This window comes from Pyrus communis, chromosome 12, assembly GCF_963583255.1.
Source record: "Pyrus communis chromosome 12, drPyrComm1.1, whole genome shotgun sequence".
NCBI classification, from domain to species: Eukaryota; Viridiplantae; Streptophyta; class Magnoliopsida; order Rosales; family Rosaceae; genus Pyrus; species Pyrus communis.
In genome coordinates this window covers 6,613,571-6,639,730 of record NC_084814.1, presented here as the reverse complement: position 1 = coordinate 6,639,730, position 26,160 = coordinate 6,613,571, and the positions used below count along the sequence as shown (strand labels likewise).

At 36.9% G+C, this 26,160-nt stretch overlaps 1 protein-coding gene across 1 annotated transcript; it reads right to left on the bottom strand.

Moving 5' to 3' along the window:
• Window positions 1-6,475: 6,475 nt before the first annotated feature.
• LOC137710719 (uncharacterized) lies at window positions 6,476-9,043 on the bottom strand. The gene has a single exon (XM_068449827.1). It carries the CDS (start codon window positions 8,938-8,940, stop codon window positions 6,685-6,687), a length of 2,256 nt encoding a protein of 751 aa, XP_068305928.1. The 5' UTR covers window positions 8,941-9,043; the 3' UTR covers window positions 6,476-6,684.
• Between the last annotated feature and the right edge of the window lie 17,117 nt (window positions 9,044-26,160).

Below are 26,160 nucleotides of genomic sequence, written 5' to 3'. Positions count from 1 at the left end.
AGTGTCGGTGTGTTATGTAGTTATAATTCTTTTCTGGCGTAACCCAAAGTCGTACAACTTCACCTTCGAGTGATGGAACCTACCATATTTCTTCACTAGCGTAACCCAGTGTTGTACAGCTTCACCTTCGGGTGATGGTTATGCCTTTGAATGACTATAATACCCCTAGTTGAGTACATCGCTGTTTTGACTTCCCGAACTCTTTTGGATTTGCCTTCGGGCACTTCGTTAGAGATGATATTATTGTACGAACGTTTTATAGCATGTAGAGTTTTTAGAAAAAACCTATTATGTAGTGTTATATGTGTTTTCAAAACAGGGGGTTAGTATGTTCAGAAAGAAATCGATTTTCGTATTACTACTATTAATATAAACTATGGTTCACTGACCGTTTGTTTCGCGTCCCTTTCAGGACCTAGTGATGATGAATACGACCCCAACTATGAGGCATTCCTTACCAATGAACTTGCGCTCTTTTAGTTGTGTATGGCTTCTTTGTGAATAATTGTAACTTAATGTCTTTCATTTCACTAGTAATCCCGTTTAGTGGTATGCTCTGGACATATTCGTGCATCTTTTCTTTTGGATTTGTGACTGTTGGACACCCTATTTTGTTTATGTTTAACTCAAATTATTATCATTATTTCTTTAGCGTTTGTATATTCCTTATGATTGTCGTTTGTCGTGTGACTTTTTGATTACATATTTCCTTATGTTCTTGTATATTCACATATTTATGGCTTTCGTTACTCTTGAGTGTCGGCCAACAAGTGCCATCCAGGTGTTATTTGGATATCTGGGTTGGGGCGTGTCATCTAACTTTCTTTGTCACGAAGAGAGAAACTTATACATGCCAATGTATTATTGGACCGAAACATGAAAATGACGGTAAGCTCTTTTTATGTAAGTCCTATAAAATCAGATACTTTCCAAATGACAATTTCCAGTAATAGCATCTTCTATTAACATTGTGTATAAGCCAAGCAAGACTTGTGCTAGAATCTTGTATTAACTTATTATTTGGACATAATGTTTGTGGCATTTTTGAATGATGATGAAGAAAAACGACCATGCTTTATCAGGAATTGCATTCAGATCTTTCCCCTCCTTTGCATCAAAAGACAATAAAAAGGATTTAACTCAATAAGATCTAGTTAAATCTTAATCACTCACTTATGAAAAAGTGATGTCCGAGAGAGAATCATGTTTGCACTCAGAACATCTTCACAAGAGAAAATTATAAATAAAAATGAATAAATACAAAAACGCATTTTTTTATTAGCACCTCACCTAATGTTGAGGGGTTTAGACATTGGTAAAGCAGGAGCTGATTCCGTCGGGAAATTTGGAAAATAACCAAAATTTGGACTTATATAAAATTATAGTCACCCTTTTAAGTTTAAGGTAAGTATAACAAAAATTTGATACGGAAGTACTAAAGTACCTCAAACAACCCCAACAAAATCCAAAGTTTCAAGTTTTGGACTTATATAAAAGGGTTAATCTCTGTTTACTACCATAAAGTTTCATGGTTTTCAACATTTGGTACATAAAAGTTTTTTTCATCCCAGAGTCATACCTCAAGTCTTAAATTTGGGACAATTTCATACCGTCATTAGTCAAACTGTTAAGTCTGCCATTAACTGATGACGTGGTGCCCATGTGGACAATGACTGGGCGCCATGTGTCATCCACGTGGAAATTAAAAATAATTATTTATAAAATAATTTATTTATTTAAAACAAAATAAAATAAAATAAAATAAATAAAAAAAACCTTTCTTCCCCAAATCCCACCCGTAACCACCCTCCCATCACCCACCCCTTCTCCCACCCCCCAAAGCTCTTTCTCTCGCACCACTCCTACCTCAACCCCCGATCCGTTCACTCCCTTTCTCTCCTCTGCACACCTACTCCACACATCCATCTTCAATTCCCTCTCCCTGTACATTCCACCAAAACCTTCAACACTTCCAGCCTGTTATGCTTCACACACAAATGCAACCCACCCTCGCCTCCCTGAGTCACCGCCGGTTTGACTCGGCCACAACCGTAGCTCGCTTCTTGATGACACCCAGATGCAAGGGAATGAACCCATTGTGATCCAACACCAAACCCAAATCTAGGTTGAATTGCACCAGATTTTTCACCATCGGTTTTCAATTTTTGAATTTGATGATGTTGAACTTTGTGGGTTTCTAATTTTTGATGGTTTGGGATGTGGTTTTTTTTTTTTTTATTTTTATAGTTTTGTGATGGTGAGAATAGAGTGGAAGTGCAGGAGTCGAAGAGGGAGCGGAAGCACTGCATGCGGAAGAGAGAGGAGGAAGAGGGTGGATGTGCAGAGTCGAAGAGGGAAGGAGAGCACTAGGTGCGGAGGAAAAGAAAGGAGGGTGAGAAGGTGGGCACGGGTGGAAGTGTGGGCACGGGTGGGATTTGGGAAAGAAGGTTTTTCTTTTTTTTAATAACTAAATTATTTTTAATTTCCACGTGGATAACACGTGGCGCCCAGTCATTGTCCACATGGGCGCCACGTCATCAGTTAACGACAGACTTAACAGTTTGACTAACGAAGGTATGAAATTGTCCCAAATTTAAGACTTGAGGTATGACTCTGGGATGAAAAAAACTTTATGTACCAAATGTTGAAAACCACGAAACTTTAGGTTAGTAAACAGAGATTAACCCTATATAAAATTATGCCCATGAAAATTAAACAAAGAAAATTTCAATTATCAAGAGATTCGAAGCAAAATTGAATAAATTCAAAGCCACCCGTGCTACTTAAAGTACCTTAAACAACCCCAACAAAATCCAAAGTTTCAATTTTTGGAGAAAATGAGAGAGGGGACCGTTGCATTATGGGTTTTCCACCACAAATTTGGTTATGGAGCTAATCGTAGAACTAGAGGTCATAATTAAGGGGCTAAGATGCAGAGGAAAAGCATGGACATTGAAGTGAGCAAGCCTTGTCATAAGCTTGCCGGTGCAAGTGCTTGGACTTAAGGATTACAGCGTCGCAGTTGGAAAATTAGAGCTTGGAGAGCAAGGGAGAAAGAAGAGATCGAGACTAAGAGTCAACTTCATGTGGAGGTCGAAAGATTTTTGAGGATTCCAAACCGAATGAGTGTTATGTGTGAGAATATAAAAGAGGAAGATGATAAGGAAAAGAGAGGGATTGTGGTGCACATCATGGCTTTTAGAAGGGATAGAGATGGTGGTAAAATACACCTGAGCATCACTTTAATTTTGGTTTTTCTGGGAACACCTCATTGCAAGGGTATATTAGTACTTTCGTGTCAACTTTTGGTTATAATTATTATAAATTTAAAAGGGTGGCTATAATTCTATTTAGCATCCGAATTTTGGTTATTTTTCCAAATTTTCCTTTCTCCCGAAGCAACATTACAAACATAGAATGTTTTCTCCGGTCATGGTGTCCCCTAAACCTAGGTGGATCTGATTGGTAACTTTTGTGCTACGCTTTAGTTTTGTGGGCTTTCTACTTTTATTTGTTAGGAGTCTTCATCTTTCAACTGTTTTTATCTAGCGCTTGCATCATGGCCAGGAACCAATCTGACCCGGGGTCGAAGAAATTGAGTGTTTATCTGATTGTAGACCAAGAGCCTTTGCCGTTAGTTGTCAAGGAAGCCTTACGACAACTTTGGCACAAGTTGGGAGTGATTCGTGTGGCCATGGCCAAGGTTACATCTACGCAATCACGATGGGTAAGGAGGCGTTGGCTAGGTGTTGTTCGAAGGCAACCCTTAGACGGTGAAGGGCTACGCCTTCTCAATCAAGTTATAGCCCAAATTCCACTCCCTGGACCATATCAAGGCTAACATAGCTGTTTTTTTGGTTCAAGCTCATGGTATCCCTCACTATCTATGCATAGTGAAAAACGCATTGTGGCTAGGTGGAAAAATCGGTGTCGTTCTTGAGGTGGAGGACCCAGCTGAGGCTGGTTTCCGTGGGTTTCTAAGAATGAGGGTTGATTTTAATGCCCTCTGACCACTACTGGCTCATTTCATGATGCCCTCACCAAAGAACAGCACGTTAACTATTCGCCTCTGTTATAAGGGTCTGACGGACTTCTGCTATAGATGTTGACAACTGAAACCCTTACACTATGCCCAAAACAGAGCCTTTAGAGGACGTCCTCAAAAGAACCTGGGTGGCCAAGACTAGAAAGTGGTGACAGTGAAACCCTCGACAATTAACTCCTTTAACCTCAGCGACGTGGTGGTGGGCTCATCCAAGGAACTTGAAGAAGCAGAGAAATGGTTGTTTGGAAGGAGGAAATCAACTAATCAACTACCATCAGTGGCGGCTGAGGTTTCTCAGCCTGCCATCAGCCATGTATACCTTCTTTTGGAACTACCTGGGGCTTGGGAATCTTTGGATAGTTCAGACGCTGCGAGATTTAATCTAGCAAAAAGATCCCCACATTTTTTTTTATCTCTGAAACGAAAAGCAGTGTGCGTCACCGAAGGTATATTATGCTACAATTGGGTTTTGATCATGTGTTTGGAGTTGACTCCTGAGGGCAGTAGGGAAAACTTGCCTTTTTTGGAAAGCGAATGTCCTTACACGGATTTTATCTCACTCATTCCACCACATTGACTAGAAGATTTGAGACTGGGGATCTCCTACGGCACCTGGCTACGGAATCATCTTTGCCTTGGGTCTGCGAGAGCGATTTCAACGAAATCCTCCATTACTAAAAAAAAGGTGGGGGTTTAAGGCCAAAAAGACAGATCCTGGTCTTCTGGGAATTGGTGGAGTGGTATGGTTTTGAAGGATGCAATTTTTCCAGATGAACCCTAACAAAGCTCCGGGTCTAGATGGCCTGCCCCCACTTTTTTTATCAGAAGTTCTGGAGCATTGTTGGTCCCGATGTTACCAGGGTTATCTTATCCCTCCTCTCCGGCAAAATTCTTAAGAAGACCAATTATACATATACATATACATATATATATATATATATATATATATATATATATCTGATCCCGAAGCAAAAATGCCCAACGAAATTATCCAATTTCGGGCCGATCAGTCTTTGCAATGTTTTATACAAAATTGCATCTAAAGTCCTCATGAACAAGATGAAGTCCATCATGCCACTGATTGTTTCTTAAAATCAAAGTGCCTTTGTCCCAGGTAAACAAATTTTTGACAACATTATCTTGGCATCCGAAGTAGCGCACACTGTATGGAAAGAAGAAGGTGGGGTAGGAAGGGTTTTGTGGCTCTAAAACTCGACATGTTAAAGGCCTATGACCGAATCGAGTGGGGTTATTTATAGTGTCCTACTCAAACGGGGATTCACTCTCTGTTGGGTTAACCTCCTGATGCTTTGCGTGTCCATTGTCTCCTATGCTTTCATCATAAATGGTTCTCCGATGGGATACCTACATCTGTCCCGGGCTCTTACACAAGGAGACCCATTATGTCCCTACCTCTTCCTCCATGCTGAGGGTCTCTCCACCTTATTAGCGCATAAAGAGGTCGAGAGTCACTTACACAGTGTGGCGATCTCCCAACATGCTCCATCCATCTCTCACCCACACTTTGCTGATGACAGTTTGCTCTATGCTACTGCATCAACGTCTCTTAGTGCCGCATCATGGACGTGCTGCGAAAATATGAGGAGGCATCGGGACAAAAAGTTGACATCATGGACGTGCTGCAAAATTATGAGTGCCGCCACATCATGGATCGGCATGATAAATACCTTGGGCTTTCAACGGTTGCGGGCCATAACAAAGGTGTTTGTTTCAGCCATATCAAAGAGAGACTATGGAAGAGGCTACAGGAATGGAAGGGCAAATTACTCAGTGTCGCGGGGCATGAACTCCTTGTCAAAGTTGTTGCCCAATCAATCCCGCTATACACGATGTATAGTTTCCTCCTTCCGATGTATTTTTGTAATGATCTTAACCGCTCTGTTGCTGATTTCTGGTGGAGTGGGGCTTCAGACTCTAAGAAGATTCATTGGCTCACTTGGGAGAAGCTTTGCCTCCCTAAAGAAGAAAGTTGGGTCTGGGTTCAGAAATTTATATGCCTTCAACCTCAGCTTCTTGGCAAAACAGGGTTGGAAGAGCATCTGTAGCTCTAGGAGCATCATCGACCGGGGTTCCAGATGGCGGATTCCGCGTGGTGATAGTCAAAATCTTGGAGGACAGATGGCTTCCTCTTCCTTTTGTCCACAATCACTAGAGCTATTTCTACCCATGTTTCTCTCCAAGCTAATTGTGCTGCTCATCGTCACACTAGATTTGCTCTCTTTTCAGTTTCGAATTGTAACTGGTTTGAGGATCCAGACCTTATTTCAGGTTTTCTTTTTGAAGAAGCCATTTTGTAATTGTTCTGGTTTGTCCTAAACGTTCTTACTATTAATGATATCGCGCACTTTAAAAAAAATAAAAAAATAGAATGTTTTTACACAGTTCATAACAGTAAAATGCCAAGTAAACCTTCAATCCTGACAGAATTTGACATCTGCAAACTACGAACAACTCAAAATTACAATACAGGAGGAGAGCGTAACAAATCCCAAATACAAGAAAAACCTAAAAACAAATTAGCAGTCTTTGTTCGTCAAATACCCACTAAAAGAGATGTGAAGAAAAATTTGAAAGTAGCTTCAACTCGTTATGTTCTAACATGACCACTGTTGTTAATTCTAGTCAATCACCAGGTAGAAGTCACTTGAAAGAGAAGAGGCTTCGTCACCCTCTGATGGAGATGGAGAAGGGAAGTACAAGGGACTGTCCTTGTGCAACGAACGCCACTCATCAATGCATGAAATTTGGTGCAGGTCCATACTTGGGGGAATTCTATGGTCTAGAATATTCAAAATGTTTTCAGTTTTGCCAAGAATGTAAACTGCATGCCGCACACCCTCCTCCCTCTCTTCAATGCCGATGCTCAGACACTTCCTCTTTATAACTAGACGTAAATTAGTGAGACAAGCAGCCATTATGTCCGAAATCATGACATTCAGCTCTTCGAATAATCTCTCACCTGTCTGGTTGATGCTGCCTTCATAATTCATCAGAATAGTTTGACTTATCCTATACATGGAATTAGCAGCCAGTTCTCTAACAGGCCATTTTGAAGGGTTATCTCTTAAACATGCATTCGTAGTCATATGCTTCTTTCTAGACTCTTCAAATATAAACTTTGCAGTCTCAGCAAGTCCTTCAAGTATTTCCTTTGAGCTCTTCCCCTCAGGTGACATTTTACGGAGATCCACATCTAGCCATTTGTGATAGAGATCAACTCCTTGCCACACTGTAATTGCTGCCTTTCTGACATTGGTGACATCTTCTTTACCATCCAGGTAATTTTCAATAAAATTTATGTACATGAGCCCTTCGTGAACACCACTTGTCAGCTCTTCAATTGAACTACTGCTGATGTTTGAAAGTGCAAGAGCAATACTTGTAAGTGTCACGACAGGTAGTGCCCAACAATTTGGTGGTTCTTCCATGTCTAGAGAGGGAACTTGTTCACTGTCAAAATTGGCAACTCCCTTGAATCCTTGTGAAAGTGTTGATTTCTTTAACAGTTTCATGATATATTTAGGCTCTAGCTTCTTTCCCCTTCGAAACCAATGAACGGTAGCATCACAGTTGCTTCTCATCATGTGGTGCACCAATGCATCCTCACCTTCAAGATGCAGAACGTACCGGCTAAGATCTAGCCTTGGGTTTGGCTGTGACTCTGTCCCCGAATCATTAAAAATAGTGTTGACATTGGACTTCCTCTGTTTGCAGAAGTCGCAGCATAACAATATCTTGCTAACAATGAAGATGGAAATAAGCCGAATGGCCTTACTCACTATGACATTGCCCGTCTGCATTGAGATACACAAGTCTAAAAGTTTGTTTCTTGTGCCGTGAACAAGTTTCCTGCAGTGCCTATTTCTGATTCTCATTGATAAAGGGCATTCTTTCAACTCTAACAGTCCCTGGGTCCAGTACTTTTCTACTTTAAGTTCTTCTCTGTAGCTTTTGTTTCCTCTTTTTGCGCATCTGAAATTTATGGCGGTGAACCATCTTGATGCAGGACCGATTGTACCAACTGCTACTGCAGTGGTCTGCACAGTAAGAACCAAAGTGGTTGACCACTTGTAGTCAGACTTGCCGCTGCAAAATGTAAATGACCAGGGCATCAAGTAACTCCGAAACATTGCTTCTGCTAAAATCATGGCACTCAAAAGACAAAATGCTCCAGAAGCCGTGCATGTCGCTGAACGCCCCACCACAAACTGGGGACTAGAGGTATGAGCCATCATCCAATGTTTCATCAGATATTCTTTAAGTTTGGTAACCAATGGTCTACCTGTTTCATCTCTGCCCTCTTTTAGAGCTAATTGGTACTTTTTATTGTACTTGTGTTCTAAATATCGTTTACATACGGGAACGGTTAAAGCAGAGAAGTTCATCATGATAAGTAGAACAAGCATGATGAACATGATGAAAGCATGCTCCATGCAGAAAACAAAGATTGCACCAGTAGCTAATTGAATGCAAATATTCACGATAAGGGTAATAACCAGAATTCCAAAAGCAATTGCATTCATCATGATTTCTTTATTTTTCATGACTCCAAGAGAAGGCATGGTGTTACCCATTACTGTGCAGATCAAGACAGAACTGCTGAGCTTTGCGAGCTGATCCTGCCGGCCAGGCATCGGAGTATTGAGATCCACCGACAGTTTAATTGCAACACCGATCAAGGTCAAAGAAGTTGCATTGATGGAGAAGAACTTGCAAGGGAACCAGAGTTTCCAATGTCGAAAGCCATGGATAACATCGGCGGCCATTGCAATTAGGCAGGCTAAGGTTGCAGCTGCTACATAGATGCCAATCCAAGGCATAGGAGCACTGAACTTGTCCTGGTTCAGATTCCCGTCGACGTCGCAGCCGCCCATCTTCTTCCTCAACTTGTGAATATCTTGTGTGATGTTTTCTTGAGCAGCGTTTGCGTTATGATTGTGTGTGTTGCCGGTCCACTTTGTTAGCCTTAATATCTTGACTATGTTAAATTTGACTTGTTTTCATTGATGAACTTGACCGGCTTCAGACCACTTAATGACTAATTCAATGATGGCTGGCGTGCTTTATTATGTCACCACCACCCGATGAGTGTTGGGTAACAATAATAGCATATAGAATTATTAGGTTTTAATCCTGATTAGATCGAGGATTAGTTTTTGTCCTATATGTAATGGAGGGGGGCCCCCAATGAAACGCACTCACTCAGATGATAAGAAAAGTCGTGTGATAAAAGAGAGGATTGTGTGAATCCGTTGGCCAAATTACTTTTCAGTTCAATGGATTGGCTCTAGTCTACGGTCAGATGAAAGAATCGCCAGGAGTTTGCATGAGAGTAGACTTAACCGCCTTAATTATGGTGGAATATTTTCCTAAGTGGTTTGGCCAATGGTGGGTCAAGAAATATTGAATGGCGATGCAGATCAAGATACGAAACTTCAAAATCTTGGTTCTAGTTTTATACCTTACGACCTTCCTCGGAATTTAGCTCTAACTTTCGTTGCCATGTGGCTTTTCAATTCAATATGTAATGTCATGAAGAGATAAACTTATATCTGCCAATGTATTATTGCGACTAAAAAGTCAAAATGACATATAAGGTTTGGAAAACCCTAATTGCTTCTAATTTCTTTAGATTGTTTGACTCACAAATTCCACATAACATAATTGTGTGTTGCATAAATGTGTGTGTGTGTGTGTGTGTGTTTATCAAAAAGAAAATATAAATATAGGGGGTTCATGCATCATCGGGAATGTTTTCATGCTTCTAGTAAGAGCGTCTTGATAACGTGATGTATGCCTAATTTATTAAACAATATAAAGGACAGAGAGGGGTGTGGCACAAAGAGAGAGAGAGAGGAAGAGAGGGGACAGATGTGTAATTGTGAGGTGTGTGTTATGTCACCTAATTGCACCTTTATTTATATTAGTAGAGAAGGTAAATTCTTTACCCCAATAGGATTACAACTCTAACGGGATAATATCTAGCCTAAGATATATGATAGAATCTACTAAGGATATCCTAGATATGATAGGATTTGCACAATCACATCCCTAATCTAATAGGATTGCAACAAGAAAGGCATTTTTATTAGCATCTCACCTAATGTTGAGGGGTTTAGACATTGGTAAAGAAGTAGGAGATGATTCCGCTGGGAAATTTGGAAAATAACCAAAATTTGGACCTGTACAAAATTAAAGTCTTCCTTTTAAGTTTATGGTAAGTATGACAAAAATTTGATATGAAAGTACGAATATACCTGTGAAAATTAAACAAAGCAAAATTCAATTAAAATCAAGCGAAATTGAATAAATTCAAAGCTACCCGTGCTCCTTAAAGTACCTTAAACAACCAAAAACTCCAATTCAATCAAAAAAGAAAACAAAATCCAAAGTTTCAATCTTTGGAGAAAATGAGAGAAAGGGGACCATTTCATTTTATGTTTTTCACAGTGGATTTGGTTATGGAGCTGATCATAGAAGTGAAGGTCATAATTGAAAGGTTGAGTGGGGGAGTGGGGGAGGAAGAGCAACGGACATTGAAGTGAGCGAAGGCCTCGTTATAAGCTTGGTGGTGTGATGAGTCGATATTATACCATATGTTTTTACCCTATTCTTAGTTACAATTTATTGGTTATTTTAGTAGAATTTTGATACTTTGTTATGTATTTTCAATGTAGGATATGCGACTTACTCTTGATCATAAAATAATCAAACGGATGAAATTTGGAGTGATTACGATTGAAGGAAGTCCGTGAATCTTTCAAGACGATTGTATCAAAATTCCAGATTTTTCTACCAAGCATGTTGACCATGGTGAAGAAAAGAAGGTCCAATGCACAACTTTCCCAGAATGACATTCTTGGACGTTTTTGGTATTTTGAGGTCAATATGGTATATTTTGAGGAAGGTTCCTTCTGAGGATTTGTTGGGGACATCTTAAGCTTTCAAATAGACCTTTTGGGACCAAATTGGAGTTGCTTTGGTCAGTCAAAAGTCTGTTTTTCTGAGAAGTCCGAATTTGACTTTAAATAGGAAACCTTTTATTTGCTAGTTTATTATTTTATTATGTTTCCTAGTTTTATTCTAAGACCATTTCTTGGTAGAATTTTATCTTGTAGTACAATAAATAAGGCTATTTGCCCATTAGGTTAAAGAGGATCAATTTGGAGAACTTTGCTAGGCTTTAAGGATTTGTACTCTTTGTGGAGCCAAAATAATCAAGAAAATTATGGAGGCGACATATGAACTTTTGGGTTAAAAAGGCAAAATTACCCTCGAGGCACACCAGGATTCCCATGCGCAACCAGTGGACAATAACGGCTCAATCAAGGAAGAGTCAAAGGTGATCAAAATGGTATTTATTCAAAACCCTCTCATCACTCCTCATCAAATCCTCACCCATAAGGTAACTCCCAATTATTCTTTTCAAATTGAGATTAATTACCAAATTACTTGATTAATTACTAAATTAATTGGGATTACAAAATAAAGAAACAGACATTGGGATTACAAAACCGTAAGGAATCAAAACTGTAGGAGTTTATTTGGGGTGCGAAACTGTAGGTTCAAAACTGTTGGAAATCATAAAGAAAAAGTAAAACGGACGAGATCCAAAACGGGAAAAAATCAATACGGAATGGTTATGGAAGGATTATGGATTAAGACTTATTCTTCTTCCCTATACAAAGAAGGAATCTCAAAACATATTTATATGGTGCCAATTACTCCTTATTAACTGATGAGGTTAATAGCAATTAACAATTAATATTTCTAATAAAACAAAACATATATATATATATATATATATGAATATTTAAATAAAAACATAACTGCTCCAACAATCCCCCACTTGTTTTTATTTAAAAACTGTATATCAAGCAACATATCATAAAGCTATGCATAAGTCAAGGTGTTTCTCAACTTGAACCTGTACATAGTGTTAGTGATCCAGATTATACTAGAGTAACTTATAGTTTTGAACTCTATCTCTGACAACACCACACACACACAACTTTATTAAGGTGAAGTTCAAAAGGCCAGCACATTACATCCATGTGCTTGTATCCCAGTATAGTGAACGCTCTACAAACTTGCCCAAGATTTCATAGAAAACGGCCTCACTTCCACATTCTCATAGGTAAGACTATCAAGGATATTCCTGTAGCTAGATATCCCACTCAACATAGAGTATAGACCTTACTAAGAGAAAAAATATTTCAACCTAAAAACGCTTCAGGATGTCATGCTTCTTAGGGATGGACATGGAATAATATTCCAAATTAAAATTAGCAAGACACTTATATCACTTGCGACTTGTTATTACCTATTACCCTTTGAACCTATTTCTTAAGATCTCCAATCTATAGGTTGGGTTTCCATCACAAAGGACTCAATTTTCTAAGGGCTTTAGTTCCATCCCTTTCAAGGTTTTCCAAACCTTTTCTCGTGCTAGTCCTTTCGTCAAAGGATCAGCCAAGTTTTCTTCAGACAGTATATGATCCACTCTTACAGCTCTATTAGACAGATAATCTCTTACAGTGTTGTGCTTATGACGTATTTGTTGCCTTTTCCCGTTATAATAACGGTTATGCACTTTAGCTATTACCGCTGTGCCATCACAATGGATCAAAACTGTTGGAATCAGTTTCTCCCATAAAGGGGTATCTGACAGTAGGTTTCTCAACCATCCTGCTTCTTTGCTTGCCGTAGCTAGTGCTATTAATTTTGACTCCATAGTAGACTACACCAAGATAGTATGTTTCTTAGACTTCCATGACACAGCCGCACCACTAATACTAAAAATATATCCACTAATGGCTTTAGAGTCATCTGAAAGAGTATTCCAATCAGCGTCACTGTAACCTTCTAGGACAACGGGAAACTTCTCATAGTGTAATATGAAATTCATCGTTCTTTTAAGGTATTCATAAGCCTCTCTATAGCATGCCAATGCTCCAAACTAGGTCTGCTAGTAAACCTGCATAAAACTCCTACAACATAAGATATATCAAGCCTAGTGCAATCAGTAGCATAACGAAGGCTACCAATAATACTCACATACTCAGATTGTTTAACACTGTCACCAGCGTTCTTGAACAATTTTACACTAGGATCATAAGGAGTAAAAGCTGGTTTACAATCAAAATAATTATACTTTCTTAAAAAAATTTCTATGTAGTGAGATTGATCTAAAGAAAACCCATGTTTGAACCTAGTTATTTTCAAACCAAGTATTACACTAGCTTCACCCAAGTCTTTCATATCAAAATTAGCACATAACAAAGATTTGACATTATTCACAACATGAATATTCGAACCAAAAATGAGCAAATCATCCACATATAGGCATATTATAGTGCATATATTATTTTCAGACTTATAATAGATGCATTTGTCACTTTCATTTATTTTAAAACCATTTGAAGTAACCAAACTATCAAATTTCGCATGCCATTGTTTAGGGGCCTGTTTCAATCCATAAAGTGACTTATCTAACTTGCTAACTTTATTTTCTTGTCCTGGAATAATAAAACCCTCTGGTTGATCCATATATATTTCTTCCTCTAATTCACCATTTAAGAAAGTTGTTTTAACATCCATTTGGTGCACAACAAGATCATGAATAGAAGCTAAAGCAAACAATACATGAATAGAAGTTATTCTAGTCACAGGTGAATAAGTATCAAAGAAATCTGTAGTTTCTCTTCATCTATAGCCTTTGGCAACAAGTCGGGCTTTAAATTTTTCAACTGAACCGTCAGGTTTTAATTTTCTTTTAAGAATCCATTTGCAACCTATTGTTTTGCAACCAGGTGGAAGATCCACCAAGTGCCAAGTTTGATTTGACTCCAGGGAGTCCATTTCATCATTTATAGCTTCTTGCCACAAGTCTACATCTAAAGAAGTTAAAGCTTCTTGAATTGTATTAGGACCTTCTTGTAAGTTATATACATGAAAATTAGGCCCAAAATCTTTAGCTATTCGAGCTATTTTACTTTTCCTAGGTTCTAATACAGATTGACTATGTTCTACAATAGTAGGTTCATAAAATTTAGAAGAATTAGAATTCGAAGATTAAAAGGAAATTTATTCTCATAAAAATCAGCATCAAGTGACTCAATTACGACATGGTTTTTCAAATCATAAAATCTATATGCTTTGCTATTACATGCATAACCAATAAAAACACATTCATATGCTCTACTAGCCAATTTCGATCTTTTTGGTCAAGTTTACGAACATAAGCTAAACAACCCCAAGTTCTGAAATACAACACATTTGGTTTCTTATTTTTCCAAATTTCGTAAGGAGAAATATTTGTTTTTGAGTTAGGGATTCTATTTAGCACATAACATACAGTCAACACAATTTCACCCCACCAATAAGAAGCAACTCTAAAACTAAGTAAAGTAGCAACAGTCAATTCACAAAGAGTTCGATTTTTTCTTTCCGTTTTACCATTCATTTCAGGAGAATAAGGAGCATTAGTTTCATGAATAATTCTAGGAGACTTAAACAAATTAACAAATTCAGTAGATTCATATTCTTGTCCTCTATCACTACGAAGTCTTTTAATCTTACGATTAAATTGATTTTCAACTTTAGTCAAGAAAGTTTTGAACATGTCAATAGCTTCACTTTTATTTTTCATAAGATAGACAAAACAATAATTCGAACAATCATCAATAAAGGTAATAAAATAATGTTTTCCATATCTAGTTAACACTCTATCAAATTCGCATATATCAGAATGAATTAAGTCAAGTGGTTCAGATTCTCTATTGATAGATTTATGCGAAGTTCTAGTGATTTTAGCTTGACTACAATATTCCCATTTTTCAAAATCATTCAAAGATAAGTTAGGTAAAAAAACCTAAGTTACTCATGTTCTTAACCAAGTGTTTGTTAACATGAAAGCATGCCAAGTATTAAAAGAAGACAACATGTAAGTAGAAGTAGATTTTTCATTAGCATCAACATTCAATTTAAACATCCCATCAGTAGCATATCCCTTTCCCACAAAAACCCCATTTTTAGTGAGAGTATACGTATCTGCTCCAATGGTTTGAGTGAATCCAGCCTTGTTGAGAAGAAAGCCTAAGACCAGATTCTTCCTTATCGCTGGAGCGTGCATCACATCATTTAGTATCATTGTTTTTCCAGAGGTGAACCTCAGCTCCACCTCTCCAATACCAGCAACATCAGTTAAGTGCAAATCACCTAACAACACCTTCCTTCCCTCAGTCACAGAATAGGTCTTGAAAAGGGAACGATCATAGCAAACATGGCGAGAAGCACCAGTGTCCACCCACCATCCCTCGGATCCATCAACTACGTTGATTTCTGATATCATTGCAATCAGTTGCTCTTCAACAAGATTTGCCTGAGAAGCAAAGTTTGCCTTATAATGCATGGCAGATTGAATTCGTCTTAAAATTGTTGAAAACTGAAATAGAAAGGAACGAAGTTACCTGAAAAATGTAGAAGCCTTGAATGGTGAATGATCCTTGGGATGAGTCGCAGACTAAGTCGCTCTCTTTAATACGTTTTGCGGCTCTGCTCAAAGTGTGCAAGCAGTTCACAAATACCACGTCGTCCCCAGGATAAAACAATCCACCTTCGAACTCATACCCTCTCAATATGTTGCTATTAACTCAATATATCTAAAACTTCTATTTTTTTCCACTTTTTAAAACTTTCTACCATACGCCTAACTTTTATATGTGTGTGTGTGTGTGTGTGTGTGTGTGTATTAAATAAAGAAAGAGACGTTGGGATTACAAAACCGTAAGGAATCAAAATTGTAGGAGTTTATTTGGGGTGCAAAACTGTAGGTTCAAAACCGTTGGAAATCATAAAGAAAAAGTAAAACGGACAAGATCCAAAACGGGAAAAAATCAATACGGAATGGTTATGGAAGGATTATGGATTAAGAGTTGTTCTTCTTCTCTATACAGAGAAGGAATCTCAAAATATATTTATGTGATGCCAATTACTCCTTATTAACTGATAAAGTTAATAACAATTAACAATTATATACTTAATATTTTTAATAAAACAAAACATAAATATATATATGAATATTTAAATAAAAACATAACTGCTCCAACAGCTTCTGCTAAAATCATGGCACTCAAAAGACAAAATGCTCCAGAAGCCGTGCATGTTGCTGAACGCCCCACTACAAACTGGGGACTAGAGTATGAGCCATCATCCAATGTTTCATAAGAAATTCTTTAAGTTTGGTAACCACTGGTCTACCTGTTTCATCTCTGCCATCTTTTAGAGCTAATTGGTACCTTTTATTGTACTCGTGTTCTAAATGTCGTTTACATACGGGAATGGTTAACGCAGAGAAATTCATCATGATAAGTAAAACAAGCATGATGAACATGATGAAAGCATGCTCCATGCAGAAAACAAAGATTGCACCAGAAGCTAATTGAATGCAAATATTCTCGATAAGAGTAATAACCAGAATTCCAAAAGCAATTGCATTCATCATCATTTCTTTATTTTTCATGACTCCAAGAGAAGGCATGGTGTTACCAATTACTATGCAGATCAAGACAGAACTGCTGAGCTTTGCGAGCTGATCCTGAACGCCAGGCATCGGAGTATTGAGATTCACTGACAGTTTAATTGCAACACCAATCCAGGTCAAAGTAGTTGCATTGATAGAGAAGAACCTGCAAGAAACCAGTGTTGGAGAACAATTCAAAAATAAACAAAAAATAACAGAAATAAACAGAACTTGAAATTCTAATATTTTATTAACCAAAAATACTTGATGCACAGAATGAAATTATACCATAAATATAGAAACTAATATAAGAATATCAATGATACTAACTTAATCACAGAAGGTAAAGGCTAGCGTAAAAGTTATGTCATTCGAACAGTATTTTCGTCTCACTCATGCTCGTGGAAGAAAATATAATCTCACTTGGATACTGTGATTGCAAATATCCAGGGCCCCAAGGCCCTTGTCTTGATTAATGAATATTAATTGTATTTAGGCTATATTATATTCAATCTTAATCCACACAACCATAAAGCCCAAGCTTTCAATCCATTTCCAAATGGTCCAAGTTCTAATTACTAAGAAGAAGGAATAAGCCTATATAAAGGCTAATGAAAAAATATTGTTGCTCAATGTGGGACAAGAGGGTCTCAAACTCCTACAACCAGAGTTTCCAATGTCGAATGCCATGGATAACATCGGCAGCCATTGCAATGAGGCAGGCTAAGGATGCAGCTTCTACATAGATGCCAATCCAAGGCATAGGAGCACTGAACTTGTCCTGGTTCAGATTCCCGTCGACGTCGCACCCGCCCATCTTCTTTCTCAGCTTGTGAATATCTTGTGTGATGTTTTCTTGGGCTACAGTGTAGAGCTTTTGTGTTTGATGGTTGTTTTCTGCTGAATGTTTTTTTATCAAAGTGTTGCGGGTCCAATTATTTAGCCTTAATATCTTGCTCTTGTTAAATTTGACTTGTTTTTCCATTGATGAACTTGACTTGTTTCCGATCACTTACGACTTTCGTCGTAATGTAGTGATGGCTGCCGTGCTTGCTTATCTCACCACCACATATATAATTATTGTTTTAATCACGACGAGAATTAGTTTGTCCTATATGGAATGGAATGGACCCTTCCTCGATGAATCACATTCACTCAGATGATAAGAAAGTCGCGTGATAAATGAGAGGATTGTATGAATCCGTTGACAAAAGTAGGAGAACTTGCATGTAATTGGTTCACAGTCTCGCTTTGTTTTAATTCAGTAACATAATATCATGAATAGAGAAACTTACTTATGTTAATGTATTAATGAACCAAAACATCACAATAACAGAAACCCGTCTAAAAATAGATACTTTCCAAATGACAATTTCCAGTAATAGCATCTTGTATTAACATCAAGTGTACAGCCCAAGCCTTGTGCTAAAATCTTGTATTAATTTCTTATTATTTGGAAACTATGTTTGTGACATTTTTCAAATATGATGAAGGTAAAAACAGCCATGTTTGATCAGGTATCGCACTCTAAGGAGTTTTGCTCTCCTATCAATAAAAAAAGTTTTAATCAATAAGATTTTGTTAAACCTCAACCGCTCACTCATGAAAAGTGATGTGTGGGAGAGAATCATGTTTGCACTCAAAGCATCCTTACAAGAGAAAAATATAAATAAAGATAAATAAATATAGAAAGACATTTTTTATTAGCCCACAAACATAATGTTGTTACACCCCACATTATATTTAATATTAAGTGGCTTATATACCCTAATATGCAATGACAATGTTTACCTCATACGGTTTTAAAAATATAAAAAATAAAAAATAAAAAAATTCTAAATACACCCCTATTGAACAAAAATTGTACACCAAATGTAACAGATAATTTACTCTACACAATTTCACTCTCGTTCATTTTTTTCGAAGATTGTTTACTAATTTGAGTCTATTAATTACAATGACTTCAAAAGAATTGAACGAGGAGCCATATGAGGTGAAAATCTCATGTACGATTTTGTCGAGTGGTAGTAAGGTTGACTTATCTATCAACATTCCCATTATCACCCCCAAAAAACCAAACTCTACCTTACGTAAAGTTGCCAGAGTACACTCAACCTCTGATTTGAAATTAACACTTATATACCTGGCCATAATTTACAAGAACATTATGTTGTCTTAGTAAGAGGGCATTTCCTATTTTATCCCTTTGAATTTCATATTCGACGTTGCGATTAGATCTATTCATTAAAAAAAATCGATTCAATACATTTCTTATGTACCCATAGGTGCTATATTAGATTTGAATCAGATTTCGATCAGTCTATATTGAATGATTGCCTCCATTATGTTGTTGTTAGCAAATACCACTATTTTGGATTTTGGATCTTCCAATCATTCCCGTAGGAAGTCCAGACCTTTTTTTTTTTTATGATCCTTCAATAAATAGGTTCATTCTCTTCATAAAAATAAGAGGTAGAACCAATAAAGATTTCTTTTTCGATTCATCCCTGGAGTTGAACATCTCATCCAAGAATTTTTTTTTTATTAAATCCTATAGAAAAGGAAAATCCCTTATGATACACCAAATCCGACTCGATTCTTGATAGAATGAATAAAATTTTCATTTCTTAAATCCTCTCTTCTAATTCAAAATCATAGTGTAACGTGTATCCCCCCATGTTCTGGTCAGGGAATAGATGAAATAAAAAAATAGATTTTTGTTCAAGAATGAAATCTTATTGGAACTATCCATATCGAATTCATCCTTAGGAATCATATCACGTCCTGAATATGAAATAGGATGAATTGAGTGGGTATTTTGTAAATCTGTTTCATATTCAGGACGTGATATGGGAATGGGAATGGGCTAGGGTTATGAACTTATAATCTATAATTTGATAATCAAGTCGATTCCATGATTATAAGTTCATTACATACCGAAGTAGATCGAAATAGGGATATATACATTCTAATTACGAGAAGGGGTCATTCAAGTATATCTAAATAGGTTCTATGTTTACATATAGATTGAGAAAATCCATTGACCTGAGACAAAGAGAAATGTATATCTATTTTATTTTGTTATTCAGTTAAACCAATGAGTCGTTATTGTAGCAAATAGCAACAACCATTTCATTCGGCATGTGTATTTTTTATTTTCCAATGGATTTACATCTTTCATTAATGGAAATTTTTTGATGTAGTGATTAAGCCTTGGTTGTTCACTGTTCAAAAATTATTGTTTAGGCAGTTCATACCATCCATACATAATGTTTTGATCTAAGATTCAATTCTTCCATGTTTCAGCAACCAATTTTTGGTATAGGTTTTGCCATGTTTTATCATCTCATATCTATAAGTCAGAGATATATAGATAGATCAATTTCATGTAACAACCCGTCCCTAATTTAATGATTTTATTCATTTTAAAAATGTGAATTAACCCAAAATGTCCCTAGAAGCAAGAGTGTTGACTTTCGTTGATCGTCATTTTGCAACGCGTATGAGCTATTATTTTACCATATTCTCGAAGTACTCGTTAATACGGATGCATGAGCCCAAGCAGAATTGAATTTGGAGTTATAATGAAGATTTTACGAAACACCGAATATCGAGAGTGAATTCGTAATTCCATGTTTAAAGATATTTTGTGTCTTGTTTTATGAGCTATGTGGGGCCCACACATCACCCTTCCCTTGCTCCTATGTCCTATTCCAGAAACTCTCTAACCTCTCTCTTGCTGCCATCTCACTTCTTCTCCCTTAAGCTCTCTAACTCCCTTGGTCGCCCTCTCTCTTCTCTTCATCTCTAACAAACCCTCTCTCAAAAACTCTCTTCTCACCTCTGTAACTATATCGAACCACCATCACTTGCCATTTTCCCCGGCGAGTCTTCACACCATCACACATTTTTAGGCCCTGAAATGAGGACAAAAACGTGTATGAACCCAAGCTCAAGACCCCCAGGTCGTGAACTACAACCCAAACCTTGACCTCCATTTCTCCAATGACGATTGACAATTTTCAGTGAAGGTGAGTCGAAAATGCATCCGGATGAACATCTCTCATTGTTTAGTGTAAATCTATGTGTGATAAGTGGTTTTGGACTAGTTTTATGACAGAAAATAGCTCGAGGAAACTATTTTCCAGATTTCGACGAAGTTTGCATGTTTTAGACCTTTTTTCGACCAACTCCGGCCACCACGAGAGAACACAATTGTATAATCTTACTCCTTATCTCCTTAGCTTCAATTTGACTATTATATGCTAAAAATGGTTGAGTTTTGACCCTGATTGGAGCTAGGATTTTCTGGCTTTCTCTTTTGTTGAAACAAGCGACACGTCGAAAAAAAAAATCAAAACCCGGATCCAAGCCTAGATCTAACCGACCCATTTCCTAAATCAAATCTAGAATATTCCCTGTGTTGACTTTTTTGAAATTTTCTCGGAAACCCTCCTAAGCTAATTTCGATGCCCCGAACCCATTTTTGACATCCATTAAGTGAAATTCCAAAGTTTTAGCGTAGTTGACCAACTTAGCGTCTCGGTTGACATTTTGGTTGACCGTTGACTTTTTACGAAATTTTCCCGAGACCGTTCTTAGCATATTTCGACACTCTGATTCCAAATCGGCGCTCCATTTTCCCAAGTTTAATTGTTTTAGTTGAGTTTTACTTATGAAACCCAATATTATGCTTAAGTGCGATTACAATCAGGAACTCCGGCTTCTCTAGTTCGAACAGTTGCAACCTCGCAAGTATCTGTAAGTGGGTCTTTTCTTTTATATAGTGTGTGTGTGTGTGTGTGTGTGTGTGTGTGTGTGTATTTGTGTACTTTCCATATATAAATCTAATAGCGAATTTTCTATGTGTTGCCATAATTATTTAATATTTATAAGAAATGTCGTAATGATGAGAATTAGGAAATCATTATAATCCTACGAGATGTACATGTAATTGTACCATAAGGGGATTCCTTAATTATATTTACGACCAGGAATAGTGTTATATTGACTAGAATGATTGAATTATTGCGGCATGATCATATTTACCTTATCTGCTCATCGTATGCTACACTGGTGTTAGTATTCGCCGGGCCCAGTGTCAGGCTTCACGTATATGTTCACGTCGTACCGCATGCTCACTTTGGATCCATTGTAGATTAGGACTCGTATGTGATGCGCATAGTGCCAGTCTTCACATGATTGTAGTACTCTAGCGTAAATGATTATTACACCCAGTCTTGTTCATGTCAGAATATCTTTGCATGAACTCATGTGTCAGCATATGTCGATAAGCCACTTGATATGACATGTTTGTTTATGTGAGATTATGTGATATCGGTCGTCCTGTGTTTATTCACGCAATATTGCGACGTATTGCATTCTTGTGATATTGCTGGCTACAGTAAGTATTTTCATGCTATATGTAGTATATATATCTAGAAACTATACTGGTTTTACGGCGAGGGGTTATTATGCTTTCAAAAAGGTTTTACAAAAGTTTTATTTTTGGGGCCCACTCACCCTTGTTTTTTGCCCCTCCAGGTTTTAGTAGCAGAGCTTTTGTGTTGATGAGGATTCTTGGAAAAAGTTGGTATAGAAGAGTACCTTCGATGGTATAATTCTCATTCTACTTTTACTGTACTTTACTTATTCTTTAACATCACGTGTAAAATGGGTTCATTCCCGCTCACATGGGAACTTTTCCATTTAGACACTTTTAGGTTTAAATTTACTCACATTTTCCACATCACTACACTTTATGGCTTCGTCACCCTCCCGATGTCGGCCAGCACAACTCAATTCGGAGTCCAGGTCGGAGTGTGTCATTTCATGTCAAAACGGATCCTTTTTTCTTTTCTTTTTACTTATTTATTTTACATTTGTACATCGGATTGTTTAGATTTCGAGATTCTTTTTGTTTTAGAAAGATTATCCTTGTCCTTGTTTATGTCTCGGGCTAGAACAAATTAGAAATTACTATAAGTCGTCCCTATGGGTCAATCGACATTTTTCATAAACTTTATGAACAGAGGCCTTCATTTTCATATTTGTCATTCCTTTTCTTAATTCCGAATCTACTTATTGGAAGAAAATAAGTTTCTTGAAATTTTTACCTTTGAATTATATGCTCATGAAAGAATGTTGAAATTAAAAAACCACCTAATCATTCAAGTCTTGGCCTTGGAGTCTCTAAATTATACACCATTTGGTTGAATCAAAAGGACTTACCTCAACTTTTAGTCTATTTCCTGGTAGTATATGTATAAAATTGCATGGAATCCTTTACGAAACAAGAACCAAAATAATTTTTTTCTTATCTAAATGAATCCGAAAGATACATACCATTGGTAAGTTGTTTAGTAATTACACCCTCATCAATCCGTTTTTGTTGTTTCATTCTAGGTAAAATCGCTTTGAAGTATCAACTAATGTAAGAGGGGTAATATTATAAACTTGTCCTCTCTCTTTCCTTTACAAATATGGCCATGTGCTATTAGAAAGATTACCATATATAACACAAAACTTTTTCTCCTCTGATTCCTTCTAGTCGAGCCTTTTGGTCTACCATTATATCTCGAGAAGTAGAAAGAATTACAACGCCCATTCATTCCTTTCAAGATCCATCATGGTCTTACAAACTCTACTGATGGTATGGACGAATCTTTTGCTTCATACAAGTGTGTAAAAGATGCTAGCCGCAATTAAAAGTTGTACTCTACTGTTGAGTTAGCAATCCGAATAAAATAATTAAAAGGGAAATTTTATTTGAACCCATGTAACCTCTTTCTACACCCAACTTACTCTCTATACCCATATTATTTTTAATTAAAGAATTAATCTCTCTTTAAACCTAAATTTATTACCTAAAATGTCCTCCCATACCCAATTCAAAATGTTAATTTCTCTTTACACCCATTTATAAAACAAAATTTCGAACTAAGTAGTTTTGTTTTCAAAGAAATTCGAAAGTAAAAAATCTTGTAGGTCCTATGTACCTGCTCACAGATGCAATTGCAATATCTGAGGCAAGAAAGAGGAGGAAAATTTTCACGAAGCTATAGAGCATTCATGGCCGGCAATGTTGAACACAGTGCTGAACTTCGATTCATATTGACTATAAATTCTCTCCTAGTTTTTCATGCAGGTCCTTTTATTTTGAGGGGACTCCTTGATGATTTGAGTCCAGAGCACATCACCTAACCATGATTATAGAAAGTTGTTGACAATTGACGTAAAAGATGTGGCCTGTAACTTAGGTACTTCTTCAAGGCTTTTACTTGTTTTATATGTTGTTTATTTAATTCGAATGGTTTGAGAGTGAGATGTTGGTTCATCCAACTCCTCCATCCTTGCTAGAAAAATGGTTTTAGCCATCGATAAAAAAAAACTTATTTTTTTGTATAAGAGTTATTAGGGTTTTAGTCGGAATGAACGTAAGATAAACAAGAAGTGATGGTAACATTTAATTATAGTGTGTGGGTTTATTGATAAATTGTAGTTTTATTATTAATTTCATCTTGTACTTGATGGTAATTATGCAAGATGATAAAACAGACAATTAACATTTAAAATTTAAGTTGGATGTAGAAAGAGATTACATGGGTTTGAATAAAATTTCCCTAATTAAAATGTGCAGATACAATTAGAATCTCAGTAAATATAAATTAAAAAAAATAAAAATAAAAAGACTGAATTGCACAATGTAATCCAAACCAATCAAGACATTAAAATAGCAAAAAAAAAAATAAATTCAAATTCTAATTGATTAGATTCTGCATGAACAAATCCGATAAAAAAACAATAAAATCTCAGATAAAAATAGAGATAAAGTAAAATATTTATAGCTCCTTGTCTCTTCTATCAACCATTAATTCTATAGTGTATATAGATATTATTGAGTTTAACTTAATAAAAAAAAGATAATAAAAAAATTTAAAAAAAAAAATAATAATAATAAATAAATAAAAAGAATTCTTGTATCACAGAAAATACAAGATCCCATTGAAGTCATTGGATGCTTTTTTCTCATTCGAGAATCTCTTCCCTTCTTCCACTTCGTTCCGAAGAGTATCTAGGACCAAGTCAGTGGCTCGATGTGCTGTCTTCTGTTGGCACAGGTCGTTCTTCATTCCTTAGTGCTAAATCCCAATCCATAACTCCCAGCACGATCTCAAGATCTTGCTTCCATTTCTTGTAGTTGATACCAGTGAGTGGTTCAATTGTATTCAGGTTCATGGAGCTAGGATTCATTGCTGTCAAAGCACATATATCATTCAAAGTATTAATCTTTATTCCCCAAAACTACATATCAAAAAACCAACATGTTTGGACGGATGAAAAATGTGAATTATTTTCTTTAATCACAACACCCTTGCAGCTGATACATGAATTTCTTTAACAATAATTACAGACCTTTGTGATCTGATAATGATATTTGATTCATGTATCGACTTACAAAGTGGTGTGCCACTTAAAATTTAAACATGAACAACTTAACTTCTTTAGAGGATCAGTGTCCATGTTTAGAATTCAAGTGCCGTCGCTGACATACATATTGTGATGAACATATACGAATAAGAATGGCTTTAGCCATCACATGCTCGTGCATGTCCTTCCCAGATAATATGCAGTCAGTTCTTAATCTGCAATAACAACAACAACAACAACAAAGCCTTATCCCACTAAGTGGGGTGGACTATATGAATCCTAGAACTTTGTGCTATTTCTTCTGTTAGATCCAAACAGTCCAAGTCTTTTCTTAGAGTCTCTCTTCAAGTCTTCCTAGGTCTTCCCCTACCCCTTTGGCCCTGAGCCTCTATCTCGTGATTGCATCTTCTAATCGGAGCATCTTCATTTTACATGACAAAACCACCTTAACCGATTCTCTCTCATCTATCTTCAATTTCAGCTACTCCTAATTTACCTCGAATATCCTCATTCCTAATCTTGTCCTTTCTCATGTGCCCACACATCCAACGAAGCATTCTCATCTCTGCGACACTCATTTTATGAATGTTTGCGCGTATTGTGAGAGTGCAGGCCCCAGCTTTACACAATACACAGTGGAGTTCAATAAGGACCCTTCCCATTATGTGATGCTTATCACTGGTTTGGTATTGCTGTGCTTTGAAAAAAAGCTGCTTCTGCTGTGCTGTGAGAATAAGCAGCTGTTAAATAAAGCAGCAGAGTGTTTGGTAAATTTTTTTGTAAAAGTGCTTTTGAAAAAAAAAAAACAGTATTAGAGTGTTTGGTAAACTTTTATGTAAAACAGATGTGAAAAAAAGCCGGTTTTTCAAAGCTAGGTTTTGCAGCTTCTTGTTTTTGGCTTTTTTTCATCCAAAACTGTGAAAAAAAGCTGAAGCTGAGTGTTCACCAAACACAAAAACTGCTCCCAGCTTTTTTTGATAGCAGTTTTTTTCAGAATCACCTCAGTACCAAACCAAGTCAAACATATCAGCTAAGAGCCTAAGACAGTCCTAGTTATATCGAGATTGCTTGAGGCTAATATTCTTTATTATACAACTCCTGATAAACCCACCATATAGTTAATCTTAACCTCCTCATCACT

Bases quoted from the DNA above. Each gene is read 5' to 3' on its own strand.
- LOC137710719 (XM_068449827.1), bottom strand. From the start codon at position 8,940: ATGGGCGGCTGCGACGTCGACGGGAATCTGAACCAGGACAAGTTCAGT.